This window comes from Lagopus leucura, unplaced genomic scaffold, assembly GCF_019238085.1.
Source record: "Lagopus leucura isolate 7727_CA_CO unplaced genomic scaffold, USGS_WTPT01 Super-Scaffold_100004, whole genome shotgun sequence".
Classification (NCBI taxonomy): domain Eukaryota; kingdom Metazoa; phylum Chordata; class Aves; order Galliformes; family Phasianidae; genus Lagopus; species Lagopus leucura.
The window spans coordinates 11,873,743-11,891,730 of record NW_024962264.1 but is presented as its reverse complement, the minus strand read 5'-3'; the positions used below and the strand labels follow the sequence as shown (position 1 = coordinate 11,891,730).

Here is a 17,988-nt window from a genome sequence, read left to right as displayed (position 1 = left end):
CCTGAATTATAGTGATATGTGCTGTCAATAATACAGCCTGTAGCAACTGGGAAAGAAAAACATGGGCACAGCCTAAGGTAAATTGAATTGAAGATGGAAAAAAAAATGTATTAAAAAAAAAAAAACAGTGGATATTGTTCAGGTTATATTATTCATTTTCTTAGACAATTCATTTAAATTGAAATGTTTGCTTTTGATTTTTAACTTACCAGTTGGTGCTTTAATATTTATGTTCTGTGGCACTTTAATAAAAAAGACTAGGACTTGGGAGAGCATACAAAAATGAAAACACCTGAATATGCGAATGCTCAGATTCTATACGTTCTCCTATCATGTGATGTAAAGCTTAATTTAAAATATTAGTAAATCTAACTTTGTCATCCTGAGAAACCTCTCCTTTTCCGCATTTAGATTAAGGAACTGGAGAGAGCAGTAATGGTTAAACTTTTACCTGCTTGCGCAATATTACATTTAGCAGCTATGACAGGTGCAAAACTGTACCTCACTAAATGCCATTATTCTGTCTCAGAGTAGAGCAGCCAGAAAGATTTTTAGAGGATAATAACAGAGAAGAGAGAGCTACTGCAATCACCATCTACAGACCAAGAGAGATAAAGCAGAAGAAGAACAGGGAAGGGAAGTGAAAAAGTGAAGGAAACATGGCAGAAGAACAGACCAAAGAGAAAGGAGAAAACTCAGCATGCAAACAGTGAGATGAGTGAGACAGGATTAGAAATTGAGACAGGCAGGGTGGAGAAAGGAGAGACGGATAAAACCCTCGCTAATGGAAGCAGTACTCCTTAGTAGACACTAATTTAACAGTTACTTTAATGGTTGATACTAGCTGTATGTCAACTTGATTGATGCGTTGTCACTTTGATAGTTAAGGTTATTGGTAGAGCTGCAGAAATGATGTATTATTACTTTAATTCTTCATTTGGGGGCTTTATTAGGGCATATGGGAATTTAAATTGAGTAACTGAAGAACCTGAATTGATTCACTGGAATCTGACTCTAGCTTAGGCACAGGGTGCCTAATGCAAAAAGAGAAGGCCTGTGTGAAGGCATTTCAGTGATTTCAAACATGAGGACTAGTCTGAAGGGTGAGTGAGGATAGCTTTCCACATTGATAGAGCCTACCTATGACATATCCTACTACAAGTTGTTATGGAATGGCTGTTAAGTTGTTAATTATATCCAGTTACTGTCTTAATACTTGCACGGTCTCCTCCTTTTTGGGACTAGTCCACATCCTCCCCTAGGCTGAAAGTACTATGAGATGAAGAATAACATCTACCAAATAAGCAAGATACAGTGGAATAAATGAAAACAAATGTACTTAAGGAGATGTAGATCTCCAATGGAGAGATCACAATTAGGTTTTTAAAATGCAGGGATTTTCAATGATGTTTTCCAAGCTTCCAAATATACTGGAGATGTTGATTATGGAAAAAAAAATATTCCTATAGTTGAAATGACTCTCCATGTGCTGCTGAAGAATAAAATTCATACTCGTTCTTGTTCTTGGACAGTCCAGCTGTCTAGATGAAAAAGTATTGAGGCTGTAATGCACCAAAAGCATGGTAGCTTTGCTGTAACAACTAGTGACCTCTTCACAAAGGAGAAGAACCTCAACACTGCTGTCATGCAAACACATTATACAGAAGAAACTAACTCTTGTAAGGCTGACTTCCCCAGTGGCAACACAACAGGTGTGCAAGCTGTGGTACTGTGCGTTAGAAATGCCTGTCTCTTATGCACCAGATCTTCCATGTACCAGATTTTTTTCCCATACACAAATTTTACATCTGTGGAAGATTCCTATCAGTCATATTTTAAAAAACTTCAATTAAAATAACTGCTGTGAGAGATTTTAAAAAGAGCAATCATTTACCTAATCCATCTTTAAAAGATTTCCCATTTAACTTGATTCAGACGTGAATTGCCTGCAAGGCACTTATCTAATAGGAAACATCAAGTATGATTTTGTAAAGTGGGTGCTAGGGGGAAGAAGACTGTGGGGACCTCAAACCAGATTACACTTTTAAAAAAAAAAAAAAAAAATCAACATAACTGAATTCTGGACTAGGCCTACTCTTTATTTATTTGGGAGGAGAGAGTACAGCAATTTCCTTACAATCTGCTGCTTAAAATTATGCTTCCCCTTCTTTGTGAAGCCTATGTTTATGTCTGTGCTATTTTGTTGTTGTAATGACTGAGAAAAAAGAGAAAGGAGAAAAAGGATTCTGCTGCTCCCCCAATTTGTTTCAGCTTTATGTGAACAACTTTCACATGTGTACTTTTTGATCCAGTACTAACAGAGTTAACAGGGTGCATTTTGGGAAATGCAATGCACAGTTAGAGAACCTTTCAACACTTGCAGGTTGATTTTTTTTTTTTTTTTTTTTTTTAAATTTTCCTCCAGTGGTTTCAGACTGTACTTTTTTTCTTGCTGGATGTAAACAGGTAATTTGGAATACTTCTCCTTTATTGGATATCCAAACTAAGATTCTCACGTGTAGTATCTGTGTGACTGGGCAGTGTATATCCGAAGTGTATTTAGTCATTCAGAATTAAATAGCACTTTACCTCTGGAAAGTACTTATCACTCTTCTGGTCAAGTAGCAAGATACCAATGGATAAGAAAAAACAGGCATCACTGCAGAGTTCCTGGTTTCTTTAGGAGCCCATGTGCCCCTTACTACTCACCTGCCTCTAGGCAGATCAAAAGGATAAAGTACTGATCTCAATTTCACCAAGAATCTTGAGAAGCTAATTCACAAATCACTTTGAATCCCTCAATCTGCACAACGCTTGGATGAGGATTTGGCTGGAAGTCTTGTTTTTGATAACAAATGCAATTTATCAAGGCCTTGTAAGAAACAGTCTTAAACCGCTCCTGCTATGAATTAATTTGTCCTTAACAGTTGTTATTAAATGCACTCAAGTAACAAGATTTGCTGAATTTGTCCAGGCCCTGTTGATCCATAGCATACCATCCCTTTCTGCAACAGTATGAAAAAACTGAGCTCTGATATCTTTTTTTTTTTTCAGAATTTGTATTACAGTTGTTAGTGGTGTAAGATTTTAGAAGTAAAGACATCCTTGTCAATTCGAAGCCCCTGTACAGATGCTGAAGAGTAGAGTCATACAATTATACTGAGGAGCTTCAGCATTCTTGAGCACAGAATCACGTTCTGGGTGTTCATATGCAATATTACATTTAGACAGAAATTTTTAAACATAGCTTTCATCCTGTGACTATGCCTCTTTCTACATGTACAAATGCACATTAAGCTTGGTCAGAAGACTAAACTCTTCTCTCTACAATAACAATCTAATTCACCGAGAACTCTGCTTGAAAATCCTTAAGTGGATTTATTTTAAGTGAGTCTCTCAGATATTTTACAAATATAGTCTTTATTAAAAAACAGTTTCATAGGCCTTTCTCTATTGCTGAACTTTGTTTTTACTGTGACACGTTTCAACGCTGCTGAAATGTTGAAAGCAACAAGAATCTGCTCACCCGAAGCAAAAGCATTACCTCATAATGCTTTCATTTATGCTAATGCAGTTTCTATGTACCGGAAATCTTCTACGTCACTGACTGCCACAAGTGATGTTGACAGAATAGCAGTTCTGCTTGTATTTTTATCCGAAGCCATTTGAACAGTTTTGTCAGTTTGTTTTTCATTGCTTTAGATTCACTCAATAAGTACTTACCATCTTCAAAAATTGCTCCTGTCTGAAATGATAATTCAGAGCTATGTTCTGCTTCACATGGATAAACTGCTCTTGCTTTTCGGTGGGCAATGCTGAAAAAATGAAATTATGAGATGCAGTTACTTTCAACTGCTAAAGAAAATACTCTTTTTCTCAACCATTCTCTCTCCATTCTCATTGGGAGGTGGCTAAAACTTTCTATGCAGTCTCATATGCATTATCACAGGCTTCTAATTCATATGCACAAATGCCAAAGCTGAAGCTTCACAGCTTACTGTTGGCACTTATGAATATCATACTCCTGTTTTTGTGCACACTTATTTCTATGCCAGTGAAATGCAGCTTCAGCCACTGCTATAATGTTGCCAAGTTCTAATCAGCAGTAAAATCAGTAATAAGCGAAGCGTACCTTATCTTGTTTATAGACTAGTCATTTTATCTTCCAAAATGTTCCCTCATGAACCTTGCAATACAGCTTTTCACTAACACTGCAGAGAATGCTTTTCTGAATCAGTTACAGTACGACATTGGTAGACCAATGAACATGCTGTTTTGTCCTATATGCAATAAGGTTCTGGCAGTCTTTTGGAGGTGCTCTCAGGATGTTCAATAATAATTCTGGCTCAGTCTATATGTATCTTCTGTGGGGAAGGTATTTAAAGGAAAAATTAGATAAAGTGTCTGAAATTTTGTTCTGTGAAACTTGCAAAGGTTGCGTTTCTTGGTATGAGAAAACCACTTATTTACAGCAGAAGACATGAATTAGTCGTTAAAAAAAGATGCAGACTAAAGGGAGCAAATAAATAACCAGCAAAAGTCTAAGAGTGCATCATACCTCTCCACTGCTCTGTCACTTCCAGTGGAAGGATTAGGGAAGGAGAAAGCAGATGGTACGGTGTTGGTAGCAACTGGGTTGGTGCACGGGGTGTTCATCCACGAAACCATCGATGAGCGGCTTTGACCTGATCTAAGGGAAGTATTTTCAAGGCAGAATTAACAAGATGAATACAAAAAAGTTCGTATCTTCACAGCTAGACTAACTATTTACTTTCTCTAAACTGAAAGTCAACAACAGAGTCAAACTAATTTTCCAGATATCCCGTTTTTGCCATTTCATCCCGGAAAGCATTTCTCCTACATGCCCTATATCCTAAGCCAGGATGAATTACCTAAGATGTGTGACATAGCCAGTAACAAGAAAAAATTCCACGTCCCTTATCTAATAAAGACAGATACAATGAAACTGCATACAGCAGGTTATTATTTGAGCTGCCACTTCGCCTTTACAAGTTTTGATGAATCTATTTAAAAATCTTCTCAGCACTGAACTGAGGCATGATGTATGATGGGAAGATTTCAAAAGGCTACAGCTATTACAGCAGCGCATCACGATGCTGCCTCTGGATTGATATCTCTTTTGTGTAACTGCGCAGATACTGCTTCAGTGGCTGCCCTCATGAGCGCGCTGTTCAAGTACATATTAAATTAATGGCTGAAAACATAGTTGCTACAAGAACAGCGGACGAAGCTGAAACACTGAAAAACATATACGAAGTCATTCTGGACATAAATTTGCTCTACAGTTTGAGGAACTGAAGTGTTCCAACAGTGGAAACTTTTCTTCATGGGCAGAGCAACCAAAAATCCAAACATTTCATGTCATCGTGTCTTTGGAACAAAGAACTGAACTTCAAGCAGCTTCCAAGCAGAAACAATTTAAATGGTTCACACACATCTTTCACACAGGAAACATCACTTGGAAGTAACGCAGCTGGGTCTGGGATGCCTGAGGGCTAGTCTTAGCATTGAAGAGGGAAGCAAAGAAGGCATTCAGAATCTCCGTCTTCTCAGCAGCACCTTTTAGTAGGGCACCCACATCATTTAGTAGGGGATCCGCTGTTTCCCTACTCTTCATTTTATTGTTGATGTAGTTAAAAAACCTTTCTGGTTATGCTTTATGTCCTTTACAAAGTTTCAAAGTTTAATTCCAGGAGTACTTTAGCCTTCCTCATTGCATCTCTACAGGCCCTGACAACATTCTTACATTCTTCCCAGGTGGATGGGCCCTTTTTCCACTTTTCATGGATCATCATCTTTCCTTTTAGTTTATCCATGAATTCTTGCTCATTCACACAGGCCTCCTGCTATCTTTGCTGGATTTCTTATTCTTAGGGGTGCACAGATATTGAGCTTGGAAGAAGTGGTGTTTAAGTGTTAACCTGCTCTCATTTATCAGTTAAACTTATTCTGGTACTAACCTTTTAGATGCTATATATCCACAAAGCACCATCAAAATCTCTGAATCTAGTCAAGAAGGATTATCTGGATGTGTGAATTTCCACCTAAGCAAGGAGGATTGACCAATAGCAAAATCCACAGACCCTTCACTTAATTGCAAATGAATAAAAGGATGCAGGAAACCTAACTTATTAATTTGATTTCCATCTTCTTGTACAAGGGGATATTTAATTTCTAGAATAAATAATCACTATTCTGTTGTGTTGATAACAATGCTTACAAACAAGTACAACTTTTACAGACTTATTGTGCCAGCCGATATATTGCATTTTCATTCCAGCAATTGAATACTTATATAGACATTTATTTTGACTATTAACTTTTTAATTTACTGTGTTATAAAATGGTGAGTGGCCCATTCTTCAGTCATTAAGACAATTTTAAATTTGGATCTGTCAGACTGCATTTGGATGAGAATGGGAATTCTAAGTGTACAAAACCAGTATTTTGTAGTTAATTCCACTAATAAAAATGAAACTTAAATGTGCTGGCATCATAGTGAGAAGAGTTCATCAAAACATGTTCTGCTTTTAAAATTATCAGATTTACCAAAGAAAGGTAGAAATTGCATGTAGTAAACTGAATAAAAGCTGGACTGTGCTGATCAGAAACATAAATCACTCCATGCTTTGGGAATAGGGCATCTAGTCTGCTTAGCCATTTCTGAATCTACCTCTAGATAGTAATTTACATTTCCTGTAATTACATACTTCTGAAGACCAGCACCTAATAATGTTGTGGCTTTATGGTATTGATAAGTGAACTTGTTCTCTTCTTACCGTTCTTATGTGTTGTTTTAAAAGTTTCCCTAATTTTTGGCTGTGAATCCATTTAAAGATAATGCAAATATCAATGTTCACTTTTTGTGCTTTACTTGTTTCTAATACTGAGGATAGAAAATTGCTTAATAATACTGGAAAGTTTATAAAGCTTGCTAGAACACAGACCATCTGTCCATTGCTCTGCACACAAGGTATATGTGTAAAATTAATTTTAACTCAATAGCATAGATGGGCCTATGACAAAAAATGATTTTCAGAAACACAAAAAAAAATATCATACTTGAATGACTGAAGTATTAGAGTTACAGCAATCCTGGTACTCAAAGAAAATATCTTTTCCCTTTGGCTTTCAATTATTGATCTCAACTCCAAAATTAAGACTAGGTAAAGCTCATTTCTTAAGCCTGTAAACTACAGAAAATTGAAAAGTAACATTCCAAGTACACAGCCAGAATATGAAAGTGTTACTTCTTCAAACTAATCCCAAGTGAAGAATATCTTTCTGCCAAAATAGTCTTCTCTACTGCATATCTCAATGTTTGGCATTGTTTGCTTCACAACAAGTGAGTGCTAAAAGCTTCCGTTCGCTTGATATTTCTTTGAAATATGCATCTTATTTATCTGTGCAACTTGCATGATCAGTTCTAGGACAACACACACTCCCCTTAGTTGAAGACACGAGATTAATGATCTCAAAATGATGCTCAGAACAAACCCTCTGACACAGGAAAGGAGCACTAATTCATAAGAATACTTAGAATATTGCAGCTGGTTTCTCTTTGAGACTTGACAGAGGAGATTTAATAAATAAATCAAGACATCAACAACAGAGTAGGTGTGCAAAGAAAGGAACAGAGGATGAACTCATGCGTTCAGTCCCTCTTAGGGCACATTTATTTCTCCGGTAACACATTCAACAAGAACAGTAACCAATTAACTAATAAGATTACACTGTCCTTTATCAGGTAGCATTAGGTGAAAGTACGTAAAGATGAACAGATTTTCTACAAATTCTGAGCAACTCCAGCTGAGGAAAAACCATCCAGAAGTGAGGGTATGTGGTGCCCTGGTCTGCTCCCTCCTCCCCTTTTGATGAATTCACTTAATACATTTCAGCTATAGCTAAAGCGTGGCAGTACAGCTCCTCAATTTGCTTGTCACTTTCAGTTCATGGTTACAGATCAACAGATCATTGTCTAGGATCCAGCATGCAAAAAAAAAAAAAAAAAAAAAAAATTTTTTTACAACAAAAATTTTACCATAAAGAAAAAAAGAAGTAAAAAAAAAAAAAAAACCCACAACTTTAATGGCTTTAAATATTAAGCACATTCTAGATTCTAGAATTTCAGCTCTTTTTTTATTTACTGTACTTGGCTATCTCAGGCATCACTTAATTTTATTATTAAAGCAGAAGCTTTTGCTCAACAGGAAAAATCTTTTCCAATGTTGTGCTGTGCAAGCAGTACGCAACAACTTATTTTTTCCTTCAACAGATTTTTGAGATAGCAAAGCTACTTTGCTATGAAGGTTTGCAAGCCTTGTTTATGAAGATTATGCTTAATTAGAAAGTACCCTGTTGTCTTACAGTACCTCAACTTCAAGAAGGTATGTTGAAGAAATGCAGTCTTGTAAGGGCTAAAATGAAAGCAATGCATTTCTTGTCGAGAAAGGAAAAAAAATCCTGACATAACCATTTCACTCTGAGGAAAAAAAATAGGTGGGAGAAGGAAGGAGCAAGAAAATGGTCTTACTGAAAACAAGCTAGAGATTTTGTACTGATATTCAGAAACAAACTCCTGAAAACAAGGTTTTATTGGATGTTTATCTGTCTGGTTCCTAAGGTAACGCTACTAAAGAGCAGCCTCTTATCTTGAGAGTTAGGAAGATACTGTGAAAAGAATCTGCCCTGCAACTCTTAAGAAAAAAGGGGGTGTTTCATAGAAGGGCTTGGCAGCCCCACGGCTGTGGTATCACAGTGTCTGGCTGACGTAAACTCAGTGGAAGTGTTCTTAAAAGGTTTCGTTATAAGATGACACAGTATATCAGAAGGTATCAGCTGTTTCTGACTCAATATGCAATTCAATACTCTCCATCATCAGACAACAATCTTCCTGCATGTAAAAACTCTATGCCTTGGTGAGAGCCAGGAGCAGAAAAATATACGGATGAAATTGTAGAAATTGTCATAGCGGCAGCAAAGCTGGAGACAGAACAAAAGGACAGAATTTCCTGATCCGTGTCCACTGAAAAGAAACTCCACCCCCAAATATAAAGTCTGTAATTCGCACTCAGCATTCCAGATTCCTCGTTTATACACATCAGCCAACGCTGAAATAGATGCTTTGTTAAAGTTGGATTGTGAAGCCTCAGTGAAGCAGCCAATGTATTAGTGAAATGGTATTTCACGCCGGTCTGGTAAATCTGAAGTTTATGTCTCTATAGCAGCTGTCCTAGGCTGCAGCATTTTTAAATGATAATTCAAACCAAGCAAAACTTAAGTATGTACATATGTACGATTATAGCAGACTGCTATTCCTTTTAGGAAATAAATGTGGGGGCTGTGTTTCCTGGAATCATGCAAAGAAAAGAAAAAGAGAAGGGGGAAAAACAAGGGACTTGAGCTCAAAATGGTTGCGTCCACATCCCTCTCTGCTCTGAGCACATGTACAGCTCACCTGGCACTCACCCAGCGGTGCTGCTGTCTAAATGAGCTGTCACTGGAAGACAGGGACATGGCAAAACCTATTTTGTAAGACCCACATGATGAAGTTATATTTTGATTGTTTCAACGAAGCTGCAAAACGAGAGCTACCGTTCTGCTTGCATAACACAGGAATACAAAAAGAAGTGCCTGCTTCATTTAAATCTGTCCTCAAACTGCTGAGTCACTGAAGAGGTGGCAGCTGAACCAAGACCAAACTGCAAAATAAGCACAGTGAGAATCACTGCTGCATACCTGGATTGGGCCTTCTACAGCTGTTTAAGCATCTTCCCTTACTAAAAAGAGATGATTACATCAGATATAGTAAGTTTTCAGGACACCCAAACTGATGTCACTCATCATCTATCTAAATTGCAAATGTACACTGCTGCCAGAAAATACAGAAATAAGCTATTTTAATTTGAAGGAGACCAGATATGCAATCTACAGGTGTAGATATAAGAAGGCTGATGGGAATTCATTCAGCAGTGAGCCAAAATGAGTAACTGTCTCCAAGACTCTTGTTACGTTCAGAACACCACTTTTTCTGCCCTCCCTTGCTATCCAATGGTTCTTTCAACATAGGTTTGCTCACCGGGAATTTGAGCAAGCCTGAGATTTTGCAAAGAATGCACAGATCAGCTTCTTTCTTGGTCACAAAGGCCCTGGAAGCACAGAAGATGCTGCACAGCACAGTTCTCATCACTGTTTGGAAAGCCTCCGTGGACAGTGAAGATGTAAACGATGCCCACAGCACATCGCTGGGCTTCGTAAGAGAATATTAAAATGTCATGATAATGTTGTTAGGGTTATGACACAATAAACAAATAAATGAAAAGACTGGATTATTCTTCTGCCACTGGAATTAGTCACAATCTTCCTTCCTTCTGAGCTATTAGGAAGTAGCTGTTTTATGAGCTTTCCTTCGAGGATTAGAGGATGCAGGCTCTCCAGTTGTAGGAAAGGAAACTTGTATCAAAGCAGCACCTCAGAAAATGAATCAGTAGTGATATGAGCACACAAGATTGTAGAGGATCAGACTGTCAGAAGAGTCAGAAGAATCACAGGAGATGCAGAAAGTGGAAGGAATAGATGAAAGTGGGGCATACCCAAGTCTTACACAAATTCAGACGACCAAAAAAGCAATTCTGCATGTTAGCTCACTTTATTTCCTGGATTTCCATCACAGTGTTTTTCTCTATTCAGCGCTCCTTCTGAACAGTCTATGTCTTCCCCTCACCTTTTGTTAGTAGATCTCAGGTTCCTCTTGTGCCATCTATATACGAATATCTTTTCCTACCAACACTGTCAACTGACTTCCTGATCACCGCCTGCTGCAGCAGTCTGCAGGGAGTGGCAATCTGCAGCAGCTACCAGAAAAAGAGAACAGAAAGAACACTACTAGGAAGGGAGGAAAAGGAAGAAAACAAACTTGCCAAGAGAGATGAGCCATAACTCATTCTCTGATCAACCAGCAATTGAAGCAACTCTGAAAGAAGGAGCGAAAGGTGGATTTTCAGGTCTAAACTTCCCAGATAATTTGCATTTGTAGAGTAGACAACAATTTGGGGAAAACTGATGGCTATGGATAAAAGATGTTTGGTGATTTGTTTTGTTAGAGTTTTTTTGTTTATATCCAGGTCAGAATAATACTATGCATAACTCACAAAATGCATCTATTCTGCATTGAGGGAATAAAAGATTACAATACATCACCTATTTGTTAAACTTAAGGTACAACATAGTACCTATCACTGTATTTGCACATTCTACTTTACTTTTTCTTTTAAGTATATTGACACACTCTTGAAGAGGGGAATATTGTTTGTTTTGCAGTGTCTACAATAACTGAAGGAACAGATCAAAGAAAGCTATTAAAGAATGCCTCTGTGGATAGCCACATTTCATTAGAGGATGCTGTTTACCTTTGGAACACCTGCCTAAGCTGGCCATCTGAATCAGAAGGAATGTGCAAGGAACTGCATGCATCTGAACACGGAAACTCCATTGTTGCTGTTTTGCCCCAGAGCCAACTGTGGTTCTGAGGAAAAACATGAACATCTTGAGAATATTCTGCTGGTGAAACTGTATCAACACCAGTCTCAAAATTATCTGTCAAAAAATGCCTGAAATATGCTTTGCTTGCAAAAGCAGTAACCATCTTGAGTTCTGTCAGAGCAACATGAACTCTGACGTGGTACTGGTGATTGACCTGAAGACGACAGATAGCTGTACAATGTTAATTCTTTAGCTAAAGTGCGAGTGTATGTGGCCACTTAAAGAAAACACAGAGAAAAAAGGAAGGAATGCACTCTCCTAGAGGAAGGAATGTCCCCTCCTAGAGAAAGCCAAGAGGTGGAGGATGTATTCACTTTCATTTGCTGCTGCTTTCACCATGCCAGAAGCTGTAGCTGCTTTCATTTTTAAAGAAAGGACAAGAAAAGTGCATGCATTAAAAAAAAAGATCATTCAGTGGAAGAAGAAAAAAATCTTTTTCCTTGAAAAGAAATACCACAAATCATGTGTTACTACTTAGAGTAAGTTACTGATATAAACTAACCTTTGAATATCTGACATATCTTGACCCACAGTCCCTCCCCCAGGAAACAGAGCATGCAACTTTTCTACTGCTAAGAACTCACCACCATCTTGTTGACTACATAACTCCATAGTGACTGATCTCTTACAAGTAACACCCATGTGTTATAAATATCACTAGAAACTTCAGAAAACAGATCCTGTTATATTTCCATCTTCCTTAGATTCAGTAAATGTATTTACTGCAACTCAGTGAAGATCTGTAATACCATTTTACAGAGGACACTGAGACTTTGAGAATTGCTTTTGTTCCAATTTGGCACAAAACGCTAAACATTTTGAAATCCTGCTAAAATAGAAAGAGGTGGACTGTTCTCCAGCTAATTCTGGAATAGTACAATTTATGAGAATAACCTAAGTACAACCACAGCATTCAACAGCCAATGAATGCCTCCTTTTGTGGACTTGTGAGAGGTACCACAGCTACACCATGCCAAGTCAACCACTACCTTTGCCTGTCCACAGGACTCCATGATGCAAACTGACTGCCAAAGTCCACAAAGTATATTTGCCAATCTGACAACTACCTCTGCCATTAATACAGTGGAATTGTTTTGGTTCTCTTTTGTTCTTTTGTTAAGGCAAGGCCCTCTGTGTCATCAGAACTAAAAGGGGAAGATAAGCCCAACTCAGTGTGAGAAAGCAGAGGAATGAAAGCATGTGCACTGCCTACTATGCCTACTATACACTGCCTACTCTGTCACTGTCTAGGCTTGTCACTGAAGTAGTTTTTAAGCAAATTTCTCTTACAGGTTAGTGGAAGGAACCTTTTTTGACAAATCAGCTAGATGCCTGTAACAAGTTACTTTTCTTTCCTTCCAAACAGAACTGTTTCCAAAAAAAAAAAAAAAAAACCCCTCAAGCTGTGAAACAAAGTTTCCAAAACAGCAGTACAGTATAATTTTTCATGAAAAAAAAAAAATCAAACAAAAAACACTAAGTTTCATCAACATCTGAAGATCCTGAATCTCTGTATTGAAACAATGCTTCCTTCTTTTGTTCTGTGATATTATCAATGCTCTTGTAAGCGTATGTTACCTATTCAGCTATGCCTTCTTTCTCAGACATATCAGTTACATGTCACCCACAGCACTCGTTTTCCATACACACATCTCATTTCATCAACTACTTACTGCTTACAGCTTACTGTCAGTCCTACATGTTACTACTGGAGTGTACAAGAGGAGAAGGAAAAGTGTCCTTCAGTACTCTGAATAAGCAATGCATATGCAAAGTATCTAGAAGTATCTGAACATCTTTCAATTTGGATGAGAAAAGATTGTTATAACTAATAAGTACCCTAATAAGGAGTTACTTATTTGTTTCTAGCTGCAGAAATATAAACCCAGTGTATGGCTGTCCACATATTCTCATGCATTATGTACATCTACACATATATTTTACACTCTCGCTTCATCTGCAGAACAGGCTACACAAAATGCCATTATGGAAAATATCTGTAACAAATCTTTTCTCCCGACATGCTTCTTCCAGCTTCTTGGCACTAAGCTAGAAAACTGTATTGATATGATAAAGTTTGTATAAATAGCCAAACAGAATTCAAGTTCAACTTCTAATTTAAAAAAAAAGGCATGTGTAGCTCTGTGTATCACACTCAAGCATGTACTACAGAGGTAGTACTAAAACCATAATATCCTTTTTTGCTGAACCAACATCTTACTCAAAACTGAACATGCACAGTGTCCACTGAAAGTGATATACTGCACTTTAGTTGTAAAGCAGGCAGTTAACTTGTTAGCAACACGGGATTAACGACAATAATATTCATAGACAACAACAATCATTAGTGTGCATTTAAGTGCATTTATCCAAAACCAAAATTTGGTCTTAAATCTTTACGGCCCTGCATTTAAGTGTAGCTTAACACTGTCCTGACATAAAACCAGTGTAATACATCATATAAAAAAGAGCTTACATATTTATTGCCTAAATAAAAATCATTTAAAATTTTATAATGGGTTATAGTGAAACACACTAGATTTCAGAAGGGAAAAAACTGCCACATTCAGTCAGCCTTTAAGCTGCACCACAGTGTGTAAGCATATACTGTTTTATAACAAAAAAAATGAAAACTATATGCAATTTAAAAAGTGATTCATCTTCTACCAAGCTGAAGATAAATGTGTTTCATATGCATGATTGTGCTAGTGGAAAGCTATTATCCAATATTCAGTATACTTACAGATTTGTTGTCCAGTCTGAAAGATCTCCACTGTCCGTAATAAGGTGATTTCTATCCAATAGCCCAGGGGGGCTACTGGACAACACAGGAGTAGGAGACTGGGAAGAAAGAGAATCCATGCTGCCAGTTGGAGTGTCTTCTTTTGGAGAGCTGTGACTGTCAGCTAGAAAAAAAAAAACAAAAACAAAACAAAACACAGCATGAATCAAAATTATACTAAAAAGAGCCAAAGAAACTGCTTCGGTCACTGCATCCTGAAATACATACAAGGAAAAATCTTAGGATCCTATTTTCACAGAGTATTTTGGAGGACACACAATTCACCAGCATCTCTCCCAAGTTACCATTGCACCATTTCCCCCATCATTATCATGACACTATCTTCTCAAAACAATGTATTCCCAGTTTCCTTTATAACAAGTATTTTCTGTAGATGAAATGATTGGGCGGGGGGAGGGGGGTAGGAGGGAGGGATGTGGTTGCTTTTTAGACAAATGAATCATATCAGATAAAATGATTTCATTTTATAATCTGCAGATTTGTAGATCTCCCTAAAAACATAGTCTCTAAATACAAAACACATTTGAGTAAATGACTGCTCTCAAGAACCACACGTAAACTCTTATAAAATATGGAACAACAAAATTTAGAAAGGACCAAATAAGCAGATCTCTAACAGCAGGCCATTAACTAACACGTGATACCTAAGAATGTTACTTTCGTTACTCCTTTTTAGGGCGGTCACTTTTAAGAGAGCTCATACTTTGGTCTACTATTTGTTTATACAGGTTATTTTTACAACATCGCTCAAGAGACGACATTCAGAAATGACTGCTTAGGAAAAAGTTAGAAGAACATCACTCCTATCTCACAAACAGTAAGGAAAAGCTGCAGTACTCACTGGAGACCATGCTGATACATCTAGCCATGCTTTTCACTGAAAAGCTAACATCCACCAACACCTTTCCTTTTTACTCTTTTAATTAAACATCAATTGAACATTTTATAAGTTCTAGAGGAGTCTTAGGAAATTAGGACAATTGCAAACATTACATTGTCCAGCACAGCCGAACCCACAGTTTCAAACAGGGTCTGTAGCTGTTTTCAGAATATTAATACTTAACAGTAACAAGGGTCATTTCCAGCCATCCTTTACATAGCTCCCTTCATCCTTTCCTTCCCTCCTCTGCTTTCTGCTCCCACTCAAACATGTGACATAGCCCTGATAAATAATATCACATATGTTCTTTCAGAATTAATTCTATACTAGTGATCTCATAACCACGGAAAAAGTTCTGCTTCTTCAGAATCAGAACAATTGGAGAAAAAATGAACAACCAAAGCCTAACATGCCACTACAGTTGCTGGATCAAAAGCTGTTAAAGTATTGAACCAGTCTGAAAATCAGTATGTAAGCAGCACTATATAAGACTTAGTTCTATTTAATATTACTTTCTAATTCTAAATGTTCTCTAAACAGAGAACAACTAAGTTCAATTCAAATCCCTCAAGCTGAGCAGCACTATTGCAATCATAGAATCATAGAATCACAGAAAGGTTTGGGTTGGAAGGGACGACTCAGATCATCCAATTCAAACCTCCTGCTATAGGCAGGGACACCTGTGTCTAGACCAGGTTGCTCTATGCCCGATCCAGCCTGGCCAGGAAGGGAAGCAAAAGCTTCAGTGTGTGCAGTGATCTTGAGCACAGCCATTGGGGTGCCATCATTTCACATTTCTGTCCATTCCTTCAGTTCCTCTTCAGGAGATGGAGGGTGCTGTACACCTTCCCTGTCTCTTCTTGCCCTCTGGCCTTCTACCTGCCACGGCACACTGTTTCACCAGGGGCAATGATTATTTTTCTTCTTGAATAAATTAAAGAAAAGGCAATGAGAATTAAATGTGAACAATGCGAGGCTACTTTCCCTGGATAAAATCACCCTCACAGTTTCATTACTGCTTCAACCAGTCTGATCCTTTCTGTCTAAAACACAGAAAGTTAGCAAGTGCTCAGCTGCTTCCCCAGCCACCTCATCTGCCCCCGCTCTCTGAGAACAACTTCCCTAGACAGTCAAATGAGATGCGACTAAAAACATTCATATGATGAAAGTGATTATCTAAAATTTGTCCTTAAAGTAGCTGCTAATTCAAGGCTCTAAATTAGCCTGCTGTAACAAAGTACAATATGAGGAGGAGAAGTTAACCTCACAGATGAGTCACTCCTGCTCTCCTGCCCCATCCCTCTGTGAGCAAGTCTGTGAGCAGCATGATGTGACATGAGAGCTGCAGGACTCAAAGATAAAAAGTAACCTATTACATCTCATTTGCAGACGTGCGTGACACAGTGATAAACAGCTGAGAGATTAGACACTAATACTGCAGCTTTACTTTATTAAGAAACCAAATTCCTTTAAACTAAACAGATCTAAGACCCTTTACCTGATCAAAATTGATTTTCAAAATATTACTATTAATGCACATCAGATGATAAAACTACACACACCATATTACACAGCCATGTTTACCTAAACTATCCACTTCACTAAAGCACGAGGGCTACCCTATTCTGCACTGTGTATGAGCAGGTCATCATCCCCTACAGAAAAAGGAGGTTTCTCTGTTGAATCATTTCTTAGAGCATGCAGAGAAACAAGAAATACTACATGCTTCAATCCCTGCCCACAGTAGTCTCTACATTAAAAGACTGAAACATGCAAGCAATAGCATTTGACCTAACCATAAATAAAACTGAATGTTACATCTTTCTTCAAACTTCTTCCTTTCTTTGCTTTCCTAAGTCAGCATTTTGGCATGGTCAACACTGCATTGCATTCTCCAGAGTAAGAACTTAGTTTGAAGGAACAAAAAAAGGAAAGGTACTTAAACAGAAAAGTACCTTCTAAATTCAGTGGGATTAAGCAAACAACTTCTAAAACCATGTTAAATGATATTTTAAATTACAAAAGCAGATAACTCTGCTTTTTACATCAGGAAAGTAAAACAATAACTTTATTCATTTAAAAGCTAGTTTGTGTAACTGCAAAAACTAACAATCATCTAGCATACTTTAATAATTAAAACCAATATATGCACAAACATTAAGTCTTCACAGCATCACTGCTTTGATTTCAATAGTACAAAGATGGGCATGAAGCACAGTGTCCCACTCTGATCTGTGCTGCTGCTGCTTCACCTCCAGCACTGTGTGCAGTTTTGGGCACCACAATATAAAGAGGACATAAAACTATTAAGTGTCGAGAGTTGGTTTACAAAGATGGTGCATGGTCTAGATGGCAAGATGTATGAGGAGCAGTTGAAGCTCCTCAGTTCGTTCAGCCTAGAGCACAGGCTGAGAGAAGGCCTACTGGCAGCTGCAGTTCCTCACAGGGAGCACAAAGGCAGCGCTGAGCTCTGGAGCTCTGCTCTCCATGACAGCGACAGGGCCCGAGGGAACAGACTCACCAATTAATGCATGTACTTTCAATTTGTTAGGCTTTAATTTCTGGGCATGACCCATGTTACACACGACACGATTATTAGTTTCATTCACATCAGACTTTTGTTCTTTATGAAGAAGAAACAATCATTTTTTTAAGTTTAACTAAACTTCTTACTAAATGGGATTTTGCAGTTTGACGATCGAGCACCTGCTGTATGAACCTATTCCAACAATCCAGAGTTCTT

At 37.8% G+C, this 17,988-nt stretch overlaps 1 protein-coding gene across 1 annotated transcript in view; it reads right to left on the bottom strand.

The window, feature by feature from the left end:
• ARHGAP10 (Rho GTPase activating protein 10) overlaps positions 1 to 17,988 on the bottom strand; it is a 133,442-nt gene that overhangs the window by 6,047 nt on the left and 109,407 nt on the right. Inside the window, exons 20-22 of the mRNA XM_042871710.1 lie at positions 14,306 to 14,468; positions 4,559 to 4,690; positions 3,724 to 3,815 (exon numbers count right to left, since the gene is read on the bottom strand). Of these exons, the coding sequence (XP_042727644.1) occupies positions 3,724 to 3,815; positions 4,559 to 4,690; positions 14,306 to 14,468 (387 nt within the window). The remainder of the gene's footprint in view (positions 1 to 3,723; positions 3,816 to 4,558; positions 4,691 to 14,305; positions 14,469 to 17,988) is intronic.